This window comes from Geotrypetes seraphini, chromosome 19, assembly GCF_902459505.1.
Source record: "Geotrypetes seraphini chromosome 19, aGeoSer1.1, whole genome shotgun sequence".
Classification (NCBI taxonomy): Eukaryota; Metazoa; Chordata; class Amphibia; order Gymnophiona; family Dermophiidae; genus Geotrypetes; species Geotrypetes seraphini.
Window position 1 is genome coordinate 18,348,552 of NC_047102.1, and position 18,214 is coordinate 18,366,765.

Sequence of the window (18,214 nt, forward strand, 5' to 3'; positions counted from 1 at the left end):
TATCTACGATTGCTTGATGTCATAATGTACCTTCACGACCCTTGCTTTCTGCTACGCAATCTGGTTTAGTTGTCCCCACTCAAAAGAAATTGTATTTGGAGACCATGTGCAGGACCCACAGAGTGAAATAAGCTTCCAGTGTGTATCTGGCAGCAAAATGATCTGTTAAAGCATCTATTCTGTCCGATGAAATATTTATTTTAGGCATTTATATATCGCCTATCAAGGTTATTATCTAAGCGGTTTACAATCAGGTACTCAAGTATTTTCCCTTTCTGTCCCAGTGGGTTCACAATCTATCTAACATACCTGGGGCAATGGAAGATTGAGTGACTTGACCAGGGTCACAAGGAGATTGAATGACTTGACCAGGGTCACAAGGAGCAGCGCATTAATGTTTTATTTTGCTAAACTGTCTAGGTTCGTTTTGAAGAATATGTTATGCTTTTGATATTTATACTGGCTCCCAGTACTTTCCAGAATTCATTTCAAATGCTCCTGCCTGGCTTTCAAGATCATTCACGGCATCCTTCCGCCCCTAATCCCTCTATCCTTCCTCGCCCTGACGCCTGCTACCACCAGATCAGCCCACAGACATAAACTATCCTTCCCCTCTCTACACGGCATCCTCCACGCAGGTAAACTGGGAAAATCCCTCCTCTCCAAAATCACGGGCCTTTGGAACGATCTCACTGTCCCGCTGCGGAACCTGGGCTCCCTCCAACTATTCCGAAAACAACTGAAAACCTGGCTTTTCTCTAGCATATAACATCTCTTCTCCTGTCTACATCCCCTCTTTTTATATGCTTTTGTAAACCCTTTCCCCCCTCTCTTCTTATATTTTTAAACTTTGTAAACCGTGTCGAGCTCCACTTCCGTGGAGATGATGCGGTATATAAACTTAAGGCTTAGTCTCCCTACCTAAAGAAGGATATAAAACTGCTGGAGAGGGTGCAGAGACGAGCAACAAAACTGGTGAAGGGTATGGAGAAACTGGAATACGAGGACAGACTTATAACACTAGGATTATTCTCCCTTGAGAAAAGGAGACTGCGTGGGGATATGATCGAGACCTTCAAAATACTGAAAGGAATCGACAAAATAGAGCAGAGATTATTTACATTGTCCAATTTGACACGGACTAGAGGACATGTAATGAAGCTAAGGGGGGACAGGTTCAGGACTAATGTCAGGAAGTTCTGCTTCACTCAGAGAGTGGTTGACACCTGGAATGCCCTCCCAGAGGAGATTATTGCGGAATCGACCGTCCTAGGCTTCAAGAGCAAACTAGATGCATATCTCCTTAAGAGAGGCATGTAAGGATATGGTGGACTATAAATTACGACAGGTGTACACCTGGCAGGGCCTCCGCGTGTGCGGATCGCCGGACTTGATGGACCGAAGGTCTGATCCAGAGATGGCATTTCTTATGTTCTTATGTTTAGTTTAGTTTATACGATTGTCTTGATGGTTATGTTGCGAGTTTGGCAAATGGTATCGTTTTAATTGTGTTTGCTTATAATCTGCCTTGTTTAAAGGTCCTAGCTGTTAATCAGCACACAAAATGTGTCCACACTTGCAAATGAAGCAATGTCTTGAACCAGCGAGGCGTTACCTAGCTCACACCAAGCACAAATGGTTGTTTACCATCTATGCTATTTTTATTTATTTTGATGGGACTTGATATACCGCTTTTTCTGTGTGGTTACAATTTTAGACAGGCCCTTATTTTGCACTTGGGGCAATGAAATGTTAAGTGACTTGCCCAGAGTCACAAGGAGCTGCAGTGGGAATTGAACTTATAACCTCAGGGTGCCGAGGCAGCTGCTCTAACCACTGGACCTCTCCTCCACTCCTAGTGGTCTATGTTGCTAACTTCCCCCCCCTTGGTGTGAAGACTTTCAGTCTCTGGTAACCAGAGCTGAGATTGTGATGTCACAATGCCTCATTCCACCAATAAGAGTCAACTTCAGCAGTGATGTCACAATAGCTTGATTGTAAAGGGCTTGATACACTGCTTTTTCTGTGTGGTTACAATCAAGGCGGTTTACAATGAAATGTTAAGTGACTTGCCCAGAGTCACAAGGAGCTGCAGTGGGAATTAAGCTCTAACCACTAGGTCACTCCACCTCAATTATTGGACCCAGAATGGAAGGGATTAAGTGTGGGAAGAGATTCAGGTGGAAGTGGACTCTTTCAGTTCTCCTAGATTTGTGGGGTGGGCTTTACTGGTTACCTACATGGTTTTTTTTAGGTTATAGCAGGGTTTGCATGGGGTTGGTTATATGATTAATGGGTTGAGGATGGAGTTAACTGGGTAATTTGTATGCCATAAAATATGCTGTGCAAAGGTGATGTGGAAACGGAATGGAATTAACAGGTAAAATGTACACTACAAAGAAAAATGAAAGTATACATGCACTTTCACTGAGAGAATTGACGTAAAGCTCGAGTATGCAGCACACACCATCTTTCCCTCAATGCAAACTGTTTGAAAACTCTTCCTAAAAACAGGAACAAACAAAAGGCACCAGGACAAAGCAAGAAAGCCTCTGCTGCATATCCTTCGATTCAAAAGTTATTAAACGCCATTAGTGCATGCAAATCTCTCTCACGCAGAGTGGCATAGCGGGGGGTGAGAGGCGCCCGGGGCGGTGGTGGCCTCCCCCGCCTGCCCACCTCCACACACACGCGCCGCTTCCCTGCCCCATTCCTCCGTACGCCACTTCCTAGGCAAGGGTTCAGGAAGTGATATCAGAGGAAGAGCCGACGTTGGTGCAACAGCAGATCGGGGGCTGCTGCTCGCGCCAGAAACATTGCAGAGGTACGAGGGAAGGGAAGCGGGGCACGGAGAGGAGGACGGGTACCTTCACCCTCACCAAGACGATGCCTAGTGTAGACTGCCCCCTGCCCGCCCCTTACTATGCCACTGCTCATGCACATTTATTGTGGATAACCTGATTGGCTGGGTGTGTTCTGTCCTAACCAATAGACACGCGCCAACACTGTTCTAATACAGCAGTGTCTCACAAACTTTCTGAAGCCGCAACACACTGAACTGGGGGCCGTGGCTCGAGGGCACGTGGAAATGCGTGGACATCAACGCGATGGCATTACGCACATGTGTGACATCATCATGTCAATGTCTAATCTAATCTAATCCTTAGGTTTGTATACCGCATCATCTCTACATTCGTAAAGCTCGACACGGTTAACAAGAGTTAGGGTAGAAAGGAACTCCAGTGGGGGCAAAAAGAGGAGAAAAGAATTAGAGGACTAAAATGACCAGAGAGGAGGAGGAGTTACGTTTTTGAGGGCACCTGCATGAAAGCCCTCCAGACGGGACCTTGAGCCGCCAGTGGGGGGAGAAGGGGGTGCTGGAAGAGAAGAGGTGCTGAGAAGAAGAGAGACACTAATGTCAGCTGACTGCCTACAGGGCGTGCCTGTCGCCGCAAAGCACAGTTACTTACCGTAACAGGTGTCATCCAGGGACAGCAGGCAGATATTCTTGACTGATGGGTGACGGCACCGACGGAGCCCCGGTACGGACACTTTTAGAGTGATTGCACTCTAAGAACTTGGAAAGTTCTAGAGGCCGCACCGCGCGTGCGCGAGTGCCTTCCCGCCCGACACAGGTGCGCGGTCCTCAGTTATGATAAGCCAGCTAAGAAGCCAACCCGGGGAGGTGGGTGGGACGCAAGAATATCTGCCTGCTGTCCCTGGATAACACCTGTTACGGTAAGTAACTGTGCTTTATCCCAGGACAAGCAGGCAGCATATTCTTGACTGATGGGTGACCTCCAAGCTAACAAAAAGAGGGATGGTGGGAAGGTTGGCCATTAAGAAAACAAATTTTGCAAAACAGATTGGCCGAAGTGTCCATCCCGTCTGGAGAAAGCGTCCAGACAATAGTGAGATGTAAAAGTATGAACTGAGGACCAAGTGGCAGCCTTGCAGATTTCCTCAATAGGAGTGGAACGGAGGAAAGCTACAGATGCTGCCATAGCTCGGACTCTATGGGCCGTGACAGAACCTTCCAGTGTCAGTCCAGTCTGAGCATAACAGAATGAAATGCACGCTGCAAGCCAATTAGACAACGTACGTTTAGAAACAGGATGTCCTAATTTATTCGGATCAAAGGATAGAAAGAGTAGGGGAGATGATCTGTGGGGCTTAGTACGGTCTAAATAGTAAGCCAGAGCCCGCTTACAGTCCAAAGTATGTAGAGCCTGTTCTCCAGAATGAGAGTGAGGCCTCGGAAAGAAGACAGGCAGAACAATGGATTGATTGAGATGGAATTCAGAGACAACCTTAGGGAGAAACTTTGGATGTGTACGCAGAACCACCTTATCATGATGAAAGACTGTGAAAGGTGGGTCAGAAACTAGTGCATGGAGCTCACTGACCCTCCTGGCAGAGGTGAGAGCAATAAGGAAAAGAACCTTCCAAGTAAGGAACTTGAAAGAGGCATTCGCCAAAGGTTCAAATGGAGGCTTCATTAAAGCGGATAGAACCACATTAAGATCCCAGATCACAGGAGGTGCTTTAATAGGAGGTTTTAAATTAAAAAGACCTCGCATGAATCTGGTGACCAGGGGATGAGCTGAAAGGCGTTTTCCATGGACTGGCTCATGAAAAGCCGCAATAGCACTGAGATGAACTCTGACGGAGGTAGATTTGAGGCCAGAGTCAGACAGAAAAAGTAGGTAATCCAACAAGGTCTCCACTGCAAGAGACGTGGGATTATGATGATGATGAAGACACCAAGAAGAAAATCTTGTCCACTTCTGATGGTAACACTGAAGAGTGGTCGGTTTCCTGGAAGCATCCAGGACAGAACGAACGGGCTGAGACAGTAGAGAATCATGTGAAGTCAGCCCGAGAGATACCAAGCTGTCAGGTGTAGAGACTGGAGGTTGGGATGAAGAAGGGTCTCCTGATGCTGCGTAAGCAGAGAAGGAAATATTGGAAGCAGAAAAGGATCCTTGGAACTGAGTTGAAGTAGAAGGGAGAACCAATGCTGCCTGGGCCATTTTGGAGCGATTAGGATCATGGTGGCTCTGTCCCTCTTGAGCTTGAACAAGGTGCGTAACATGAGTGGAAGTGGAGGGAAAGCATACAGGAACAGATTGGACCAATCCAGGAGGAACGCATCCGCTGTCAGACGGTGAGGAGTGTAGAGTCTGGAGCAGAAGCGGGGCAGTTGGTGATTGTGAGGAGCTGCAAAGAGGTCCACTTGAGGAGTGCCCCACTGGTCGAAGATGGACTGCAAGGTCGATGGATCGAGAGTTCATTCGTGTGGTTGTAAAACTCTGCTGAGTTTGTCCGCTAACGAGTTCTGCTCCCCCTGGATGTAGATCGCTTTCAGGAACAAGTGGTGATCTGTGCGAGAGCCTGTCCCACCTTGTTTGTTGATGTAATACATTGCAACTTGATTGTCTGTGCACAGTAGAAGGACCTGAGGAAAGAGAAGATGCTGAAATGCTTTGAGGGCATAAAACATTGCCCTGAGTTCCAGGAAATTGATGTGATGCTTCATTTCCTGAGGTGTCCAAAACCCTTGAGTTTGAAACTCGTCCAAATGTGCTCCCCAGGCATAAGGGGATGCATCGGTGGTGATGACAAGCTGATGCTGAGGCAGATGAAATAGAAGACCTCTGGATAGATTTGAGGATATCAACCACCATTGCAGAGATCGACAAAGTGATGATGTCACAGATATGTGTTGTGAGCAAGGATCTGTCGCCTGGGACCACTGGCTGGCTAAGGTCCATTGGGGAGTGCGCAGGTGGAGACGCGCAAGGGGAGTGACGTGAACCGTGGAGGCCATGTGACCCAAAAGAATCATCATCTGTTTGGCAGAGATGGAACTTTGAGACAGTATCTGCTGACAGAGAAATTGGAGAGTCTGAAGACGATTGGTTGGAAGGAATGATCTCATGAGGATTGTGTCCAGTATTGCTCCAATGAACTGGAATCTTTGAGTGGGGATGAGGTGAGATTTTGGAAGATTGATCTCGAATCCCAGGATTTGAAGAAAAAAGATGTTTTGATTCGTGGCCAGAAGAACTGACTGAGATGAGACGGCTTTGATCAACCAGTCATCTAGGTAAGGAAAGACCTGGAGGTGGTAAGAGCGAAGAAAAGCTGCAACCACAATGAGGCACTTGGTGAACACCCTTGGAGAGGAGGCAAGACCGAAGGGTAGTACCTTGTATTGGTAATGACGATGATTGATCATAAAACGAAGATATTGCCTGGAGGTCAGATTGACTGGAATGTGAGTGTAATTTTGATTGAAAAGAGGGTAAAGAGTGGCTAAAGAAAGCATTTTGAATTTTTCTTTGACCAAACATTTGTTGAGATCTCGAAGATCTAGAATGGGTCTTAGATCTCCTGTTTTTTTGGGGACTAGAAAATAACGGGAGTAGAACCCCTGCCCCTGCTGATCTGGAGGAACTTCCTCTATGGCATTTAAAAGAAGAAAAGATTGAACTTCTTGAACAAGGAGAGCAGATTGAGGAGAGTTCAAAGCAGACTCTTTTGGTGGACTTAGAGCCGGCAGAGTTTGAAAGTTGAGAGAGTAGCCGTGGTGGATGATGTTGAGGACCCATTGGTCCGAGGTGATGATTTCCCATCGGCTGAGGAAAAGAGATAAACGACCACCTATGGGTTGAGGAAGGTGGGTGGAGATTTGAGCTCTGGCTATGCTTTGGAGAACTAAGTCAAAAAGGTTGTGACTTTGGTTGTGGAGGTGGCTTCACAGGCTGCTGTTGCTGTTGAGGCCTAGGAGGTTGACGTTGTTGTTGGCGTTGACGTCTAGGTGGTTGGGAAGGTGTCTGCAATGGTCTAGCTGCATAGCGGCGCTGATAAGCCGACTGCTGTCTGAAAGGCCGTGTAGTAGGGGGCTTCTTTTTATTTTTGAGCAGAGTATCCCAACGTGTCTCATGAGCCGAGAGCTTTTGAGTGGTCGAGTCCATGGATTCCCCAAAAAGCTCATCCCCCAGGCATGGTGCATTGGCTAACCGATCTTGATGGTTAACATCAAGTTCGGATACCCGAAGCCAGGCAAGCCGACGCATAGCTACAGACATAGCTGTTGCTCTTGAGGTTAGCTCAAAGGTATCATAGATGGACCTAACCATAAATTTTCGCAGTTGAAATAGCGAAGAAGAGCATTGATGAAAAGCCTGTTGTTTTCATTGGGGGAGGTACTTTTCAAAAGAGGCCATGGTGGTAAGGAGGTGTTTCAGATAAAATGAAAAATGGAATGCGTAGTTGCCAGATTTTGTCGAATCCAGGAATAGGAATTACCTTGTACAAAGAATCGAGCTTACGGGGAGCTCCAGGAATTGTTAAAGGAGTCTTCAAATTCTTGTAGAATGTCTCCCGTAATATATCATGCAGAGGCAGTTTCAAAAATTCCTTAGGAGGCTGGTCAAAATCAAGTGCATCTAAAAAAGCTTTAGATTTTTTAGACTCAGCCTCCAAAGGAATAGACATGGAATCACACATATCTTTCAAAAAAGAAGTAAAAGATGTGGATTCCTGTCTTGAAGAAGGATCAGGTAACGCAGAATCCTCTTCTTCAGAAGAACATTCACCTTCAGAGAGGAATGGTTCTTCAGAGTCTCCCCACAGATCAGGGTCTCTTACATGAGATGTACGATCCCGGGACTCTGGAGTCGAGGGTTCCAAATGTCGGGATTTGCGTACCGACTTACCCGATCTCATCGACACGGTACCGGGAGATGTCACTTGTTGCACCGGTGCCGAAGTCTGTACTGACTGATGTCTCGGTTCCGGTGCAAGAAGTGGCATCGATGTCGATGAGGCCGAGTGCACCGGTACCGAGGGAGTGGATGCAAGAATAGAAGGTTGCTCCACTATCGGTACCGGTGGCTCAGACCGGACCGGTTCTGGAAGGATCGGGGTTAAAATAGCAGGAAGCAGCTGCTGGAGTTGTTCCCTGAGCTGAACCTGCAAGACGGCGGCAATGCGCTCATCTAAGGAGGGCACCGGTACCGCTTTTTTCTTCTGCGGTACCTTAGGTGCCGCTCTACACTCCGAAGAAGAACCCGATGTCGAAGGGCTAACTTCAATCAGAGTGGAGCGCTTCCGCTGGCGTTTCACGGTCGGCAGGATTGGGCTCACTGCAGTGGAGACCGGAGGACGCTCCAGCGGGGAAGGCTTCTTAGCCGGCTTACCTGGAGGGTGCGACGCCGGCGCGGTATCGCGCGGTGTCGACGAGGAAGGTGCCGACTGAGATGGAACCAATGTCGGTGCCGGTGTAGCAGAGTCGGACATCTCGGCACCGAAAAGCAACCGCTGTTGGATCTGGCGGTTTTTCAGAGTCCTTTTCTTTAATGATGCGCAGCGGGTACAAGTTGACGCTCAATGATCCGGACCAAGACACTGCAGACACCAGTTATGTGGGTCTGTCAGTGAAATTGGCCGAGCGCACCGCTGGCACTTTTTAAACCCGGGTTGAGGGGGCATGAATGGAAAAACGGCTTCAGCCAAATCGAAGCCCGAGGCTTCGATAGTGGCAATAGGCCCCGCCGGGGCGAAACCGAAAGAAAAGGAAAAAAATGACTAATAGAATTTTTTTTTTTTTTTTTTTAAAGAAATAAAGAAAAAATGAGGGAAAAAATATTTCCCAAAGGGTTTACGCGAGCGTGGAAGGCAAAAATCAAAAAAATATTCAACAGCCGTTGAACACACGTCTTCTTAGCTCCGCGGAAACTAAGAAACTGGGGACCGCGCGCCTGTGTCGGGCGGGAAGGCACTCGCGCACGCGCGGTGCGGCCTCTAGAACTTTCCAAGTTCTTAGAGTGCAATCACTCTAAAAGTGTCCGTACCGGGGCTCCGTCGGTGCTGTCACCCATCAGTCAAGAATATGCTGCCTGCTTGTCCTGGGATAAGAAGCACGTCCTGTAAGCAGTCAGTCGGTGCCTCGCCGCAGCACACAGTTTGCGATACGCTGTATTAGAGAGTCAATATTTTACCTGCAATTGCCAAGCAGCTTGCAAAAGCAGGTTTCTGGTCATAAATACTGTGTGCATAATGGATTTTTAATGCCCCTCTTCCCTGTCCATCCAGCCTGTTCCTCCTCTCTCCTTTTTACATCATTCATTCCAGCTTCACTGCCTTCTTCATTTTTATCTCTCCTACACCAGATCTAGCATCTTTATCCCTCTCTCATTTCTCTGCTGACCCCCTTTCCAGCATCAATGTCTCTCTACTTTCTCATTCCTCTCTCTCCCCTTTCCCTCATCTGATCTCTCCATTCCACCCTGACCCCTTTTAACTTTACCAACGACGTTTTAACACAAAAACAACAATGGCCAGAGTGAAGCCAAAATTACATTTTCCAGTGAGGAAAAGAAAGTTTCAAAGCCTATCTCATTTCCTAATTTTCAAGGTCACAGAGTTACGCCATAACGCTGCTACAACATCAAACCACCAACTGTCGGTACATACAGCAATCACCCAACAGCTAAAGACAACCCCTTTATTAGAAAGTTACTCACTTCCAGGTCTGACCATATAAATGTTTAATGTTCGCACAATTTGTTGCTATAATCTTGAGTCAAGAAAAGCAAGCACCTTGCACAGGGCATCTGGGGCTCATTCAGTGCCCACAACAAAGTCACAATACAAAACACACTAGGTTTCCATGGTACTTTGTGTCTACGACGTGTTTTGAAAATAAGGAAATTAGACTGTTCTTATAAAATCACTTGCATGGATGAACAATTTCAGACACCATTTTTCCGTCATTATATTTATCTTACATTGACCTGGAAATTGGAATGATGAGTGGGGTGATTAAATTTGCAAATGATGCTAAACTGTTCAAAGTTGTTAAAATGCTTGCACACTGGTGCTGCCCAATAGCGGTGTATCGCAAACTGTGTGCTGCGTCACAGTAGGGTACCTTGGTGAGATTCCAGATGCGCCGCAAGAGAGACAAGTCGGTCATTACCGGCGTCTGTCCTCTTCTCTGCCCCCCCCCCCACCTCTGGTGATGGAGGGATTTCCAAAACCCGGCAGCATGGAAGGCCCCTGAGCTCAGGGCCACGTCTGCAGGGCTGCTGAGCGTGCACGGATGCCGACGTGATGTCGCCGGTCGACATCTGCACATGCTCAGAGGCCCTATAGACGTGGCTTCGAATTTAGTGAGTTTGCAAGACAATGAAATATAGACTACAGAACACTAAAATTACCCACTACCCCCAGGACATGACCCTCCAGCTGAAACCCAATTAGGTACTTACTTTCATCAGGGTGCTGAGGCCGTAGCTTTAACCAATGCACCACACACTCCCCTCTCCCCCCCCCAAAAAAAAAAAAGCTATGACTTAACTATCTAATGCTTGGGTGGGTGAAGGATACTTTTGTCTGGGGACCTCGGCCCTTTTTTTTTTTTCCCCCTTTTAACCAGGAAGTAGCCTCCTTATCAGTCATTCTTCCATAACAATCAAACAGGAAAGGATTTCAGCCCTCTTATCCCTTTTTAGACTATAAAATGATTGTTTGAAAATTTACATTCATTCAAAACCTCTGGACTTGAAAAGCTCCTTATCTGCAGAGGATATGATGCTGACCAGTTATTTCCTTGCCCTGTAAATGGGTCTAGAGATTCCTTTCCCTCTGACATAGGAATAAGACCAACCATCTTTTCAGGCAGTTGGGGAATGACCACTGCCTGCAAAGGGTGAAGGTAACATGCTTACCTCTTCCGGAACGATGACTAATGGATATTTGTCCTCTGACAAAAAATTGAAAATAGTCCAGACTTTAAAAGCATCATCTTCGCTGATGAGCAACGGGCTTTTAGTCAGATTTTTTTTGGCACACAAAGTCCAGCACATCCTATTGAACTCGATTTTGTCAAAGTTCCCTTGAACCTAAAGGATGAAAGAATAAAAAAATTTTTTTAAGAGATTTCTATAATGATTTGGTACCTAAAAGTAGAACACATACAAATCTTTGGTATCAAAAATAGAAAATAGTATCTTTCTGAATAAATCATAGTAACATAGTAGATGACGGCAGATAAAGACCCGAATGGTCCATCCAGTCTGCCCAACCTGATTCAATTTAAATTTTTTAATATTTTCTTTTTAGCTATTTGTGGGCAAGAATCCAAAGCTTTACCCTGTACTGTGCTTGGGTTCAAACTGCCGAAATCTCTGTTAAGACTTACTCCAGCCCTTCTACACCCTCCCAGCCATTGAAGCCCTCCCTAGCCCATCCTCTACCAAACGGCCATATACAGACACAGACCATGCAAGTCTTCCCAGTACTGGCCTTAATTCAATAGTTAATATTATTTTCTGATTCTAAATCCTCTGTGTTCATCCCACGCTTCTTTGAACTCAGTCACAGTTTTAGTCTCCACCACCTCTCTCGGGAGCGCATTCCAGGCATCCACCACCCTCTCCGTAAAGTAGAATTTCCTAACATTGCCCCTGATTCTATCATCCCTCAACCTCAAATTATGTCCTCTGGTTTTACCATTTAAAAACCCGCCTCATCTGTGGCTCTTCACAACTGTTCTGCAGTCTAATTTTGACTTCCTTGAGAAAAAGGTGGATATTTTAGCTTTAAGTGTTATGATATCTTAATAAGTGGAAGAGGGTAGGCCAAAGGAACAGTGCTCTCTCTAAAGCAGTGTCTCAAACCTTTTTGAGCTGGAGCACACTAAAGGTAGTGGCCACGGCCCGAGGCACCCAGAAGTGCACAGACGTCGCCGTGATGACACCACGCGCATGTGTGACATCATCACGCTGACATCCACGCATGCGCAGAGGCTTTCCAGACAGGCCCTGAAATGCCAGTAAGGCGTGCCAGCAGGGAAGTCTTAACAAATATCAACTGAGTACCCCAACCACAGACCTCCCAAGGCCCACCCAAGCTCTTCCCCAGATCCCACCCCCTTTACTAATTGTAATGTAATTTTTTTTCCATTCATTTTTTCATATACACACAATATACACAGCAGATATAAATTCTCAAAACTGACACATTTCAATCACTATATATAAAATCATTTTCCCTACCTTTGTTGTCTGGTGACTTTATTTTTCTGTGCTTTTAACTATGTTTCCAGGGCCTTCTTATCCACTGACTGTTTTTCTCTCCTTCACTTTCTGCCTTGCATCCATCTTTCACCAATGTTGCCAGTCATTAAGGTTTCTTCTTTTTATATTGTATTATACTTACTCAAGATCCTCAGAGGGCTACAAAACCCCATTTGGTATTTGTGAAGCTTATCACAATCACCCCATTGCGCAGATGCTCAAGGCCCGGCTCAGGCAAGAGGCGGGAGCTTGCTTTCACTCTCACAACCAGCAGAAGAGGTAAGAAGCGTGTTTGAGAGGAAAGGCGGGCGGATGCCACTTTCAGAACGGGGAGGGGGGGCATTCGCGGGGGAGGGGGGGTTGCGATGCCTGTTTGGGGGGTGTGATGCCGGTTAGAGCGGGAGGGAGGTGCTCGCATATCGGAACATGCTCGGTTTGCGAGGCAAAAGTTTGATGAGTGTTTTGCTCGTCTTGAAAAAACACTCGCAAACCGGGTTACTCGCAAACCGAGGTTCCACTGTATATATCTTTTCTTTGCAGTATTTCAATTTAAATTAATCTTATAAATACTTATCTTGATCAATATAATAGATAAGTTGGAGCGCCTCTACCAACACGCACATGTTTCAAATATTTTTCGTCAGGGTTGAATAATTGGCATATTATCCAATTATTAAATGACATGCCTGAGCGCCCAATATTCGCCTATCAAAGACATCGCAATATAGGTGAATTTATTCATAGCCCTAATACATCGGGCCAATATGGTCACCATGAAATGTGCGGGCATTGCTAATGGTGTTCTCTCACTATGTTGGGTGATTTTTGGACACATCCTCTGACAGGAGAAAAAATCTATTTGAGAACTATCACTAATGAATGTTATATATATCATTCAATATCCCTGTACAAAGGTATATGTGGGCCGAATATATAGATCAGTTAAAATATGCCTAAATGAACACAAGTCCAGAGTTAATACTGAGAATGATACAGCCCCAATTGTAAACCACTGGAAATGTATGAATCATACCTGGCAAGATATTAAATGACGTGTTATTGATACTGTACATGTAGGGAGGGAGGGTGGTAACTATAAAAGTGCTTTAAATGTAAAGGAACAAAAATGGATTTATCTTTTGAACACTCTATTTCCAAATGGCCTGAATGAAGAAATCGATTGGATGTCTATAATTTAAAAGTAATTTATAAATGATTTAAAAGCAGTTCAAAATTAGATGTTTCTTATGAAATTCGTAATTGGTACTCCTGGAGCTATCTATACATTTTAGGTATGAAGAGGAGCGGCAGCTTTGAAGCACGTTAGTAAGTTTAAATGAGTGCTGGACCCTGGTTAGATATTATAAATATTTAAATATTTAAACTAAACAATTGATATTCTTGTTTTTAGAAGTTACAATAGCTTTTTTGGTTGTTTTTAGATTAAAAGTGGAAGCCTCAACCCTGACGAAAAAATATTTGAAACGTGCGTGTTGGTAGAGGCGCTCCAATTTATCTATTATATTTATCAAGATAAGTATTTATAAGATTAATTTAAATTGAAATACTGCAAAGAAAAGATATATATATATATATAAAATAAAACTACAGAATATCGATCCTATGACGATTGGGTGATTGTGATAAGCTTCACAAATACCAAATGGGCTTTTGTAGCTCTCTGAGGATCTTGAGTATGTATAATACAATATAAATAGAAGAAACCTTAATGACTGGCAACACTGGTGTGTGATTATTTGAAACCAGTCTATGAATAGCCAGTGACATTGAACTAATTGCGTCCATCTTTGGCATTAACATTCAATATTTCCATTTTTCTACTTTCTTCTCAAAATCTACCATCTCTCTCTCCTTTCCTCCCTATTTCCATGGTCTGACATCCCTCTCCTTCCCTCCTTCCTCCCCAGTGGTCCGACATCTCTCTTCTTTCTTTTCCCCCCTTCCCAATCTGGCATCTCTCTCCTCTCCTTCCCATAATCTGGCATCTCTCTTTACTACTACTATTATTATTTCTATAGCGCTACCAGACTCCCCTCTTTCTCTGGTCTCATATCCTTTCTGCCGCCCCGCAGTCCATATCCCTTCTCTTCCTCCTTTCTGGCCTCCCTCTCAGTCCAACATTTCTCTCTCCTTTCCACCAGTCCAACATTTTTCCTCTCTTCCTCCTGCATGCTGCTCCCCTGGTACTCTTTCCCTCCCCAAACCAACATCTCTCTCTCTTTCCTCCTCCTCCATGAGTCCAACTTTTCACTCTCTGCCCTCTCCCCCTTCCCCAGAATGTAACATTTCTCATTTCTGTCCTCCCCATCCATCTCGCCCTCTCCATGAGTCCAACACTTTCTCCCTCCTACACGCTTTCTCTGTCCTTGCCTCTTCCGAGTGGCATCCCTTCTTCCCACCCCCAACCCAACATGCTCTCTCCCCATGCATCATCTCACCCTCCCTTCCAACGTGTAGCACCTTTTCTTTCCCTCCCTTTCTGCCAGGTCCAGCAGCACCTCTTCTCCCTTTCTTTTACCTCCCCCCTGTCCAGCAGTACCTCTTCTCCCTTCCCTGGCTAGCAATACCTCTCCTGTCACTGCTAGCAGCAGCTCACTGTGTACTTTTAACTTCGGCACCAGCTGCCAATAGCGATACACTGCTCTAAAGTATGCAGAAGGTCAACCACCACATTCCTCCACCAGGGGCAACAAGCAAGTTCTGAGGGACTTCTAGGGTAGAGAAAGACACGGGGACCATTTATCACGGTAAACCGTAGTCACTGCAGTAATGGGGGACATTTGCAATTTGTTTACCGCAGTAATGGGGACAAGACCTTTCACAACCCCGTGAAAAGTCTTGCTCCTGTGGTAAAAAAATTGCACCCATATCAGACTCTGAATCTCCTCTCTAGCTCCTCTTACTCCTATTTTACCTTCAGGAGCCAGCCACGTCATGATGAAGACAGAAGAAACTCAAAACCAAAGCTTAAGACCAATGTGATTTGAATAATAAAATTACCAGACAACAAAAGGTAGAGAAAAATAAATTTATTTCAGATTTGAAATACGTATCCTGCTAGAGCTGGTATTAGACTTAACTAGGGACCACAAAGCCCAGACTGTGCTTCTTTAGCTTTCGGCTGGCTTAGGGCTCTCTCTCTCTGACCAGGGGGCAGTTGCCCTCCCCTAAAACTATTCCTGCCATGAGTGACTGAAGTATAGCTTGATTTTTCTATGTAGCATTCTGTAGTAATTTGGTTTGCTCAGTTTTCACAATAGTGGAGGGGATATTTGTGAAAAGGAGGGGAGACAGGGGTTTTGTTGATCCTTGCTCTGTATTATTTGTGTTTATAAAATGACAATTGTACAGAATAGTCTCTTTTTATACTTTAATAAAATAAGTTCAGTATAAAATCATAACTATTTGAGGCTTGTGCGGATGGGATCTGACAGTTTGCAGGACGGGGATGGGAACTGAGCTCACGGGGACAGAGACTGACCTTGCGGGGATGGGGCAAGGATGGGGACGAGCTCATGGGGATGGGGAAAGGAACGGTGATAATTTTTTTCCCCCTTGTCATTCTCTATTCTGGGATAGAGATGTGCAAAGGGATGGAGGCAACAGGAAATCCACAGTAATGGGGTGAGGATGGATCCAAGCTGACTGAGGATGGGAACCAGATGATGACACATTCGGTGTCAACTATGTGGAGTAGGAAGAACATTATGAACATTAATATTAAAGTACCAGTAAGGTAAGAACATAAGAAGTCGCCTCTGCTGGGTCAGACCAGTGGTCCATCGTACCCAGCAGTCCGCACCCGCAGCGGCCCATCAGGTCCATGACCTGTATGTGATCCCTTAAAATTTGCCTTGATCTTCTATCCATACCCTTTCTATATCCTATCCCTACCCTTATCTGTATCCCTCAATTCCCTTATCTGTCAGGAATTCATCCAATCCTTCTTTAAAACCCTGTAGTGTGCTCTGTCCTATCACAACCTCCGGCAGCGCATTCCAGGTGTCCACCACACTCTGCGTGAAAAAGAACTTCCTGGCATTGGTTCTAAACCGGTCCCCCTTCAGTTTCTCTGAGTGGCCCCTTGTACTTGTGGTTCCCAATAGTCTGAAGAATCTGTCCCTTTCTACCTTTTCGATGCCTTTCATGATCTTGAAAGTCTCTATCATGTCTCTGAGTCTCCGCTGTTTTCTCGTTTGTTAAGCAAGTAAGTAAAACACTTAAACAAAGTGTGAATAAGAATATGTTTTTCTTGAATTTACAAGATCACTTAAAAGTGGGTTGGGGATAGTGAGGGAACGGTAGTGATACAGTAGCAATTCTGGGGACCACACTTCTAAAAAGATATAAACAGGATGGTCCAGAGGAAACCTACTAAAATGGTTGTTGGCTTCGTCATAAGGCGTATGGAGACAGACTTAAATATCTCAATAGATATACTTTGTAGGAAAGGCAGGAGAGGGGATCATGCGGTAAAGACCTAGAACAATTACTTTCGTCCTCTACTTATGAGGAATTTAGGAAACGTCTAAAAACACACCTGTTCCTAAAACATCTTGACAACTGATCCACTTATCTCTTTCCTCTCAATAGCGACCTACTGTCCTCTTGATCACTTTTCTCCTCAACAATGAATTTCCTGTCTAATTACTTCTCTTTCTTCTTCCCCTCTTGAAGTCAGTCAATTTGTACCTTTGCTTAATCTTTTGTAAACCGCATAGAACTTCACGGTATTGCGGTATATAAGCTGTTATTATTATTATTATATGATAGACATTTAAATACCTATGTGGCATAAATGCACATAAGTACATAAGAACTGCCATACTAGAACATTAATTTGCACCAGGACTCATAGTGAATCGGTCGCCCGGCAAGACTCGGCCACGGATTGCCCAACAGTGAGTTTAGCACTGGTTTCCGTACATGAAGGAGGACACGATATTACTCGAAAGGGTCCAGAGAAGAGCGACTAAGATGGTTAAAGGGTTGAAGGAGCTGCCGTACAGCGAAAGATTAGAGAAACTGGGCCTCTTCTCCCTCGAACAGAGGAGATTGAGAGGGGACATGATCGAAACATTCAAAGTACTGAAGGGAATAGACTTAGTAGGTAAGGACAGGTTGTTCACCCTCTCCAAGGTAGGGAGAACGAGAGGGCAATCTCTAAAGTTGAAAGGGGATAGATTCCGTACAAACGTAAGGAAGTTCTTCTTCAGCCAGAGAGTGGTAGAAAGCTGGAACGCTCTTCCGGAGACTGTTATAGGGGAAAACACCCTCCAGGGATTCAAGACAAAGTTAGACTAGTTCCTGCTGAACAAGAACGTGCGCTGTTAGGGCTAGTCTCCGTTAGGGTGCTGGTCTTTGACCAGAGGGCTGCCGCGTGGGCGGACTGCTGGGCATGATGGACCACTGGTCTGACCCAGCAGCGGCACTTCTTATGTTCTTATGAATCTAGGCTTTAGAAAGCAGTCAAAAAGGTTAAAAAAAAAAAAACAAAAAACAAATTCAACAACTATTCTTTTATTTGCTACATGGGACAAATAGTAAAAGCAGCAGTAAACTGAAAACAATTTTTTTTAAAAATCAAATGGTCACAATATTCACACTGTGGTCATTCATAAGCTCCCTCTTGCTAAATCAAACTAGAAGAAAAAAGGACTATGAATGCCAAATCTGCTCAGCTAAAATCCATTCTCAAAATTAACTATTGCACTTGTAATTCCAATCCTAGGAAGAAAACAGGGACCCCCCTCCCCCTATATTTAATTAACAATAATTCCACTATAGAATAAAACTACAGTTTCCTAATGCCATTCATGTTCTATACAAAATAAGTGTAAGCCTTGGCAGGTTGTTTTGGTTTTTACGGAAGGGGGGAAAGGGAGTTGTACCGTACTGGTTCCTGTGTCCAAATTGTCAAACAGTGTTTTTTTCAGCAGTTCACTGGAAAACAATGAAGGCCTTGTTAGGGGGCAGCCAGTTCCCTGGTGTGTTAAATTAATTAATTAATTTACACAGCAAGAGGAAGGCAAAACATCTTCAGAGCCCAACTGTGTTTCCCTAGGGGCGAGATCTACTGCAAAGAAGTAATGTGGTGTGATTAA

At 45.0% G+C, this 18,214-nt stretch overlaps 1 protein-coding gene across 1 annotated transcript in view; it reads right to left on the bottom strand.

Moving 5' to 3' along the window:
- SWAP70 (switching B cell complex subunit SWAP70) overlaps nt 1-18,214 on the bottom strand; it is an 87,559-nt gene that overhangs the window by 32,975 nt on the left and 36,370 nt on the right. Inside the window, exon 3 of the mRNA XM_033928451.1 lies at nt 10,740-10,913. Within this exon, the coding sequence (XP_033784342.1) occupies nt 10,740-10,913 (174 nt within the window). The remainder of the gene's footprint in view (nt 1-10,739; nt 10,914-18,214) is intronic.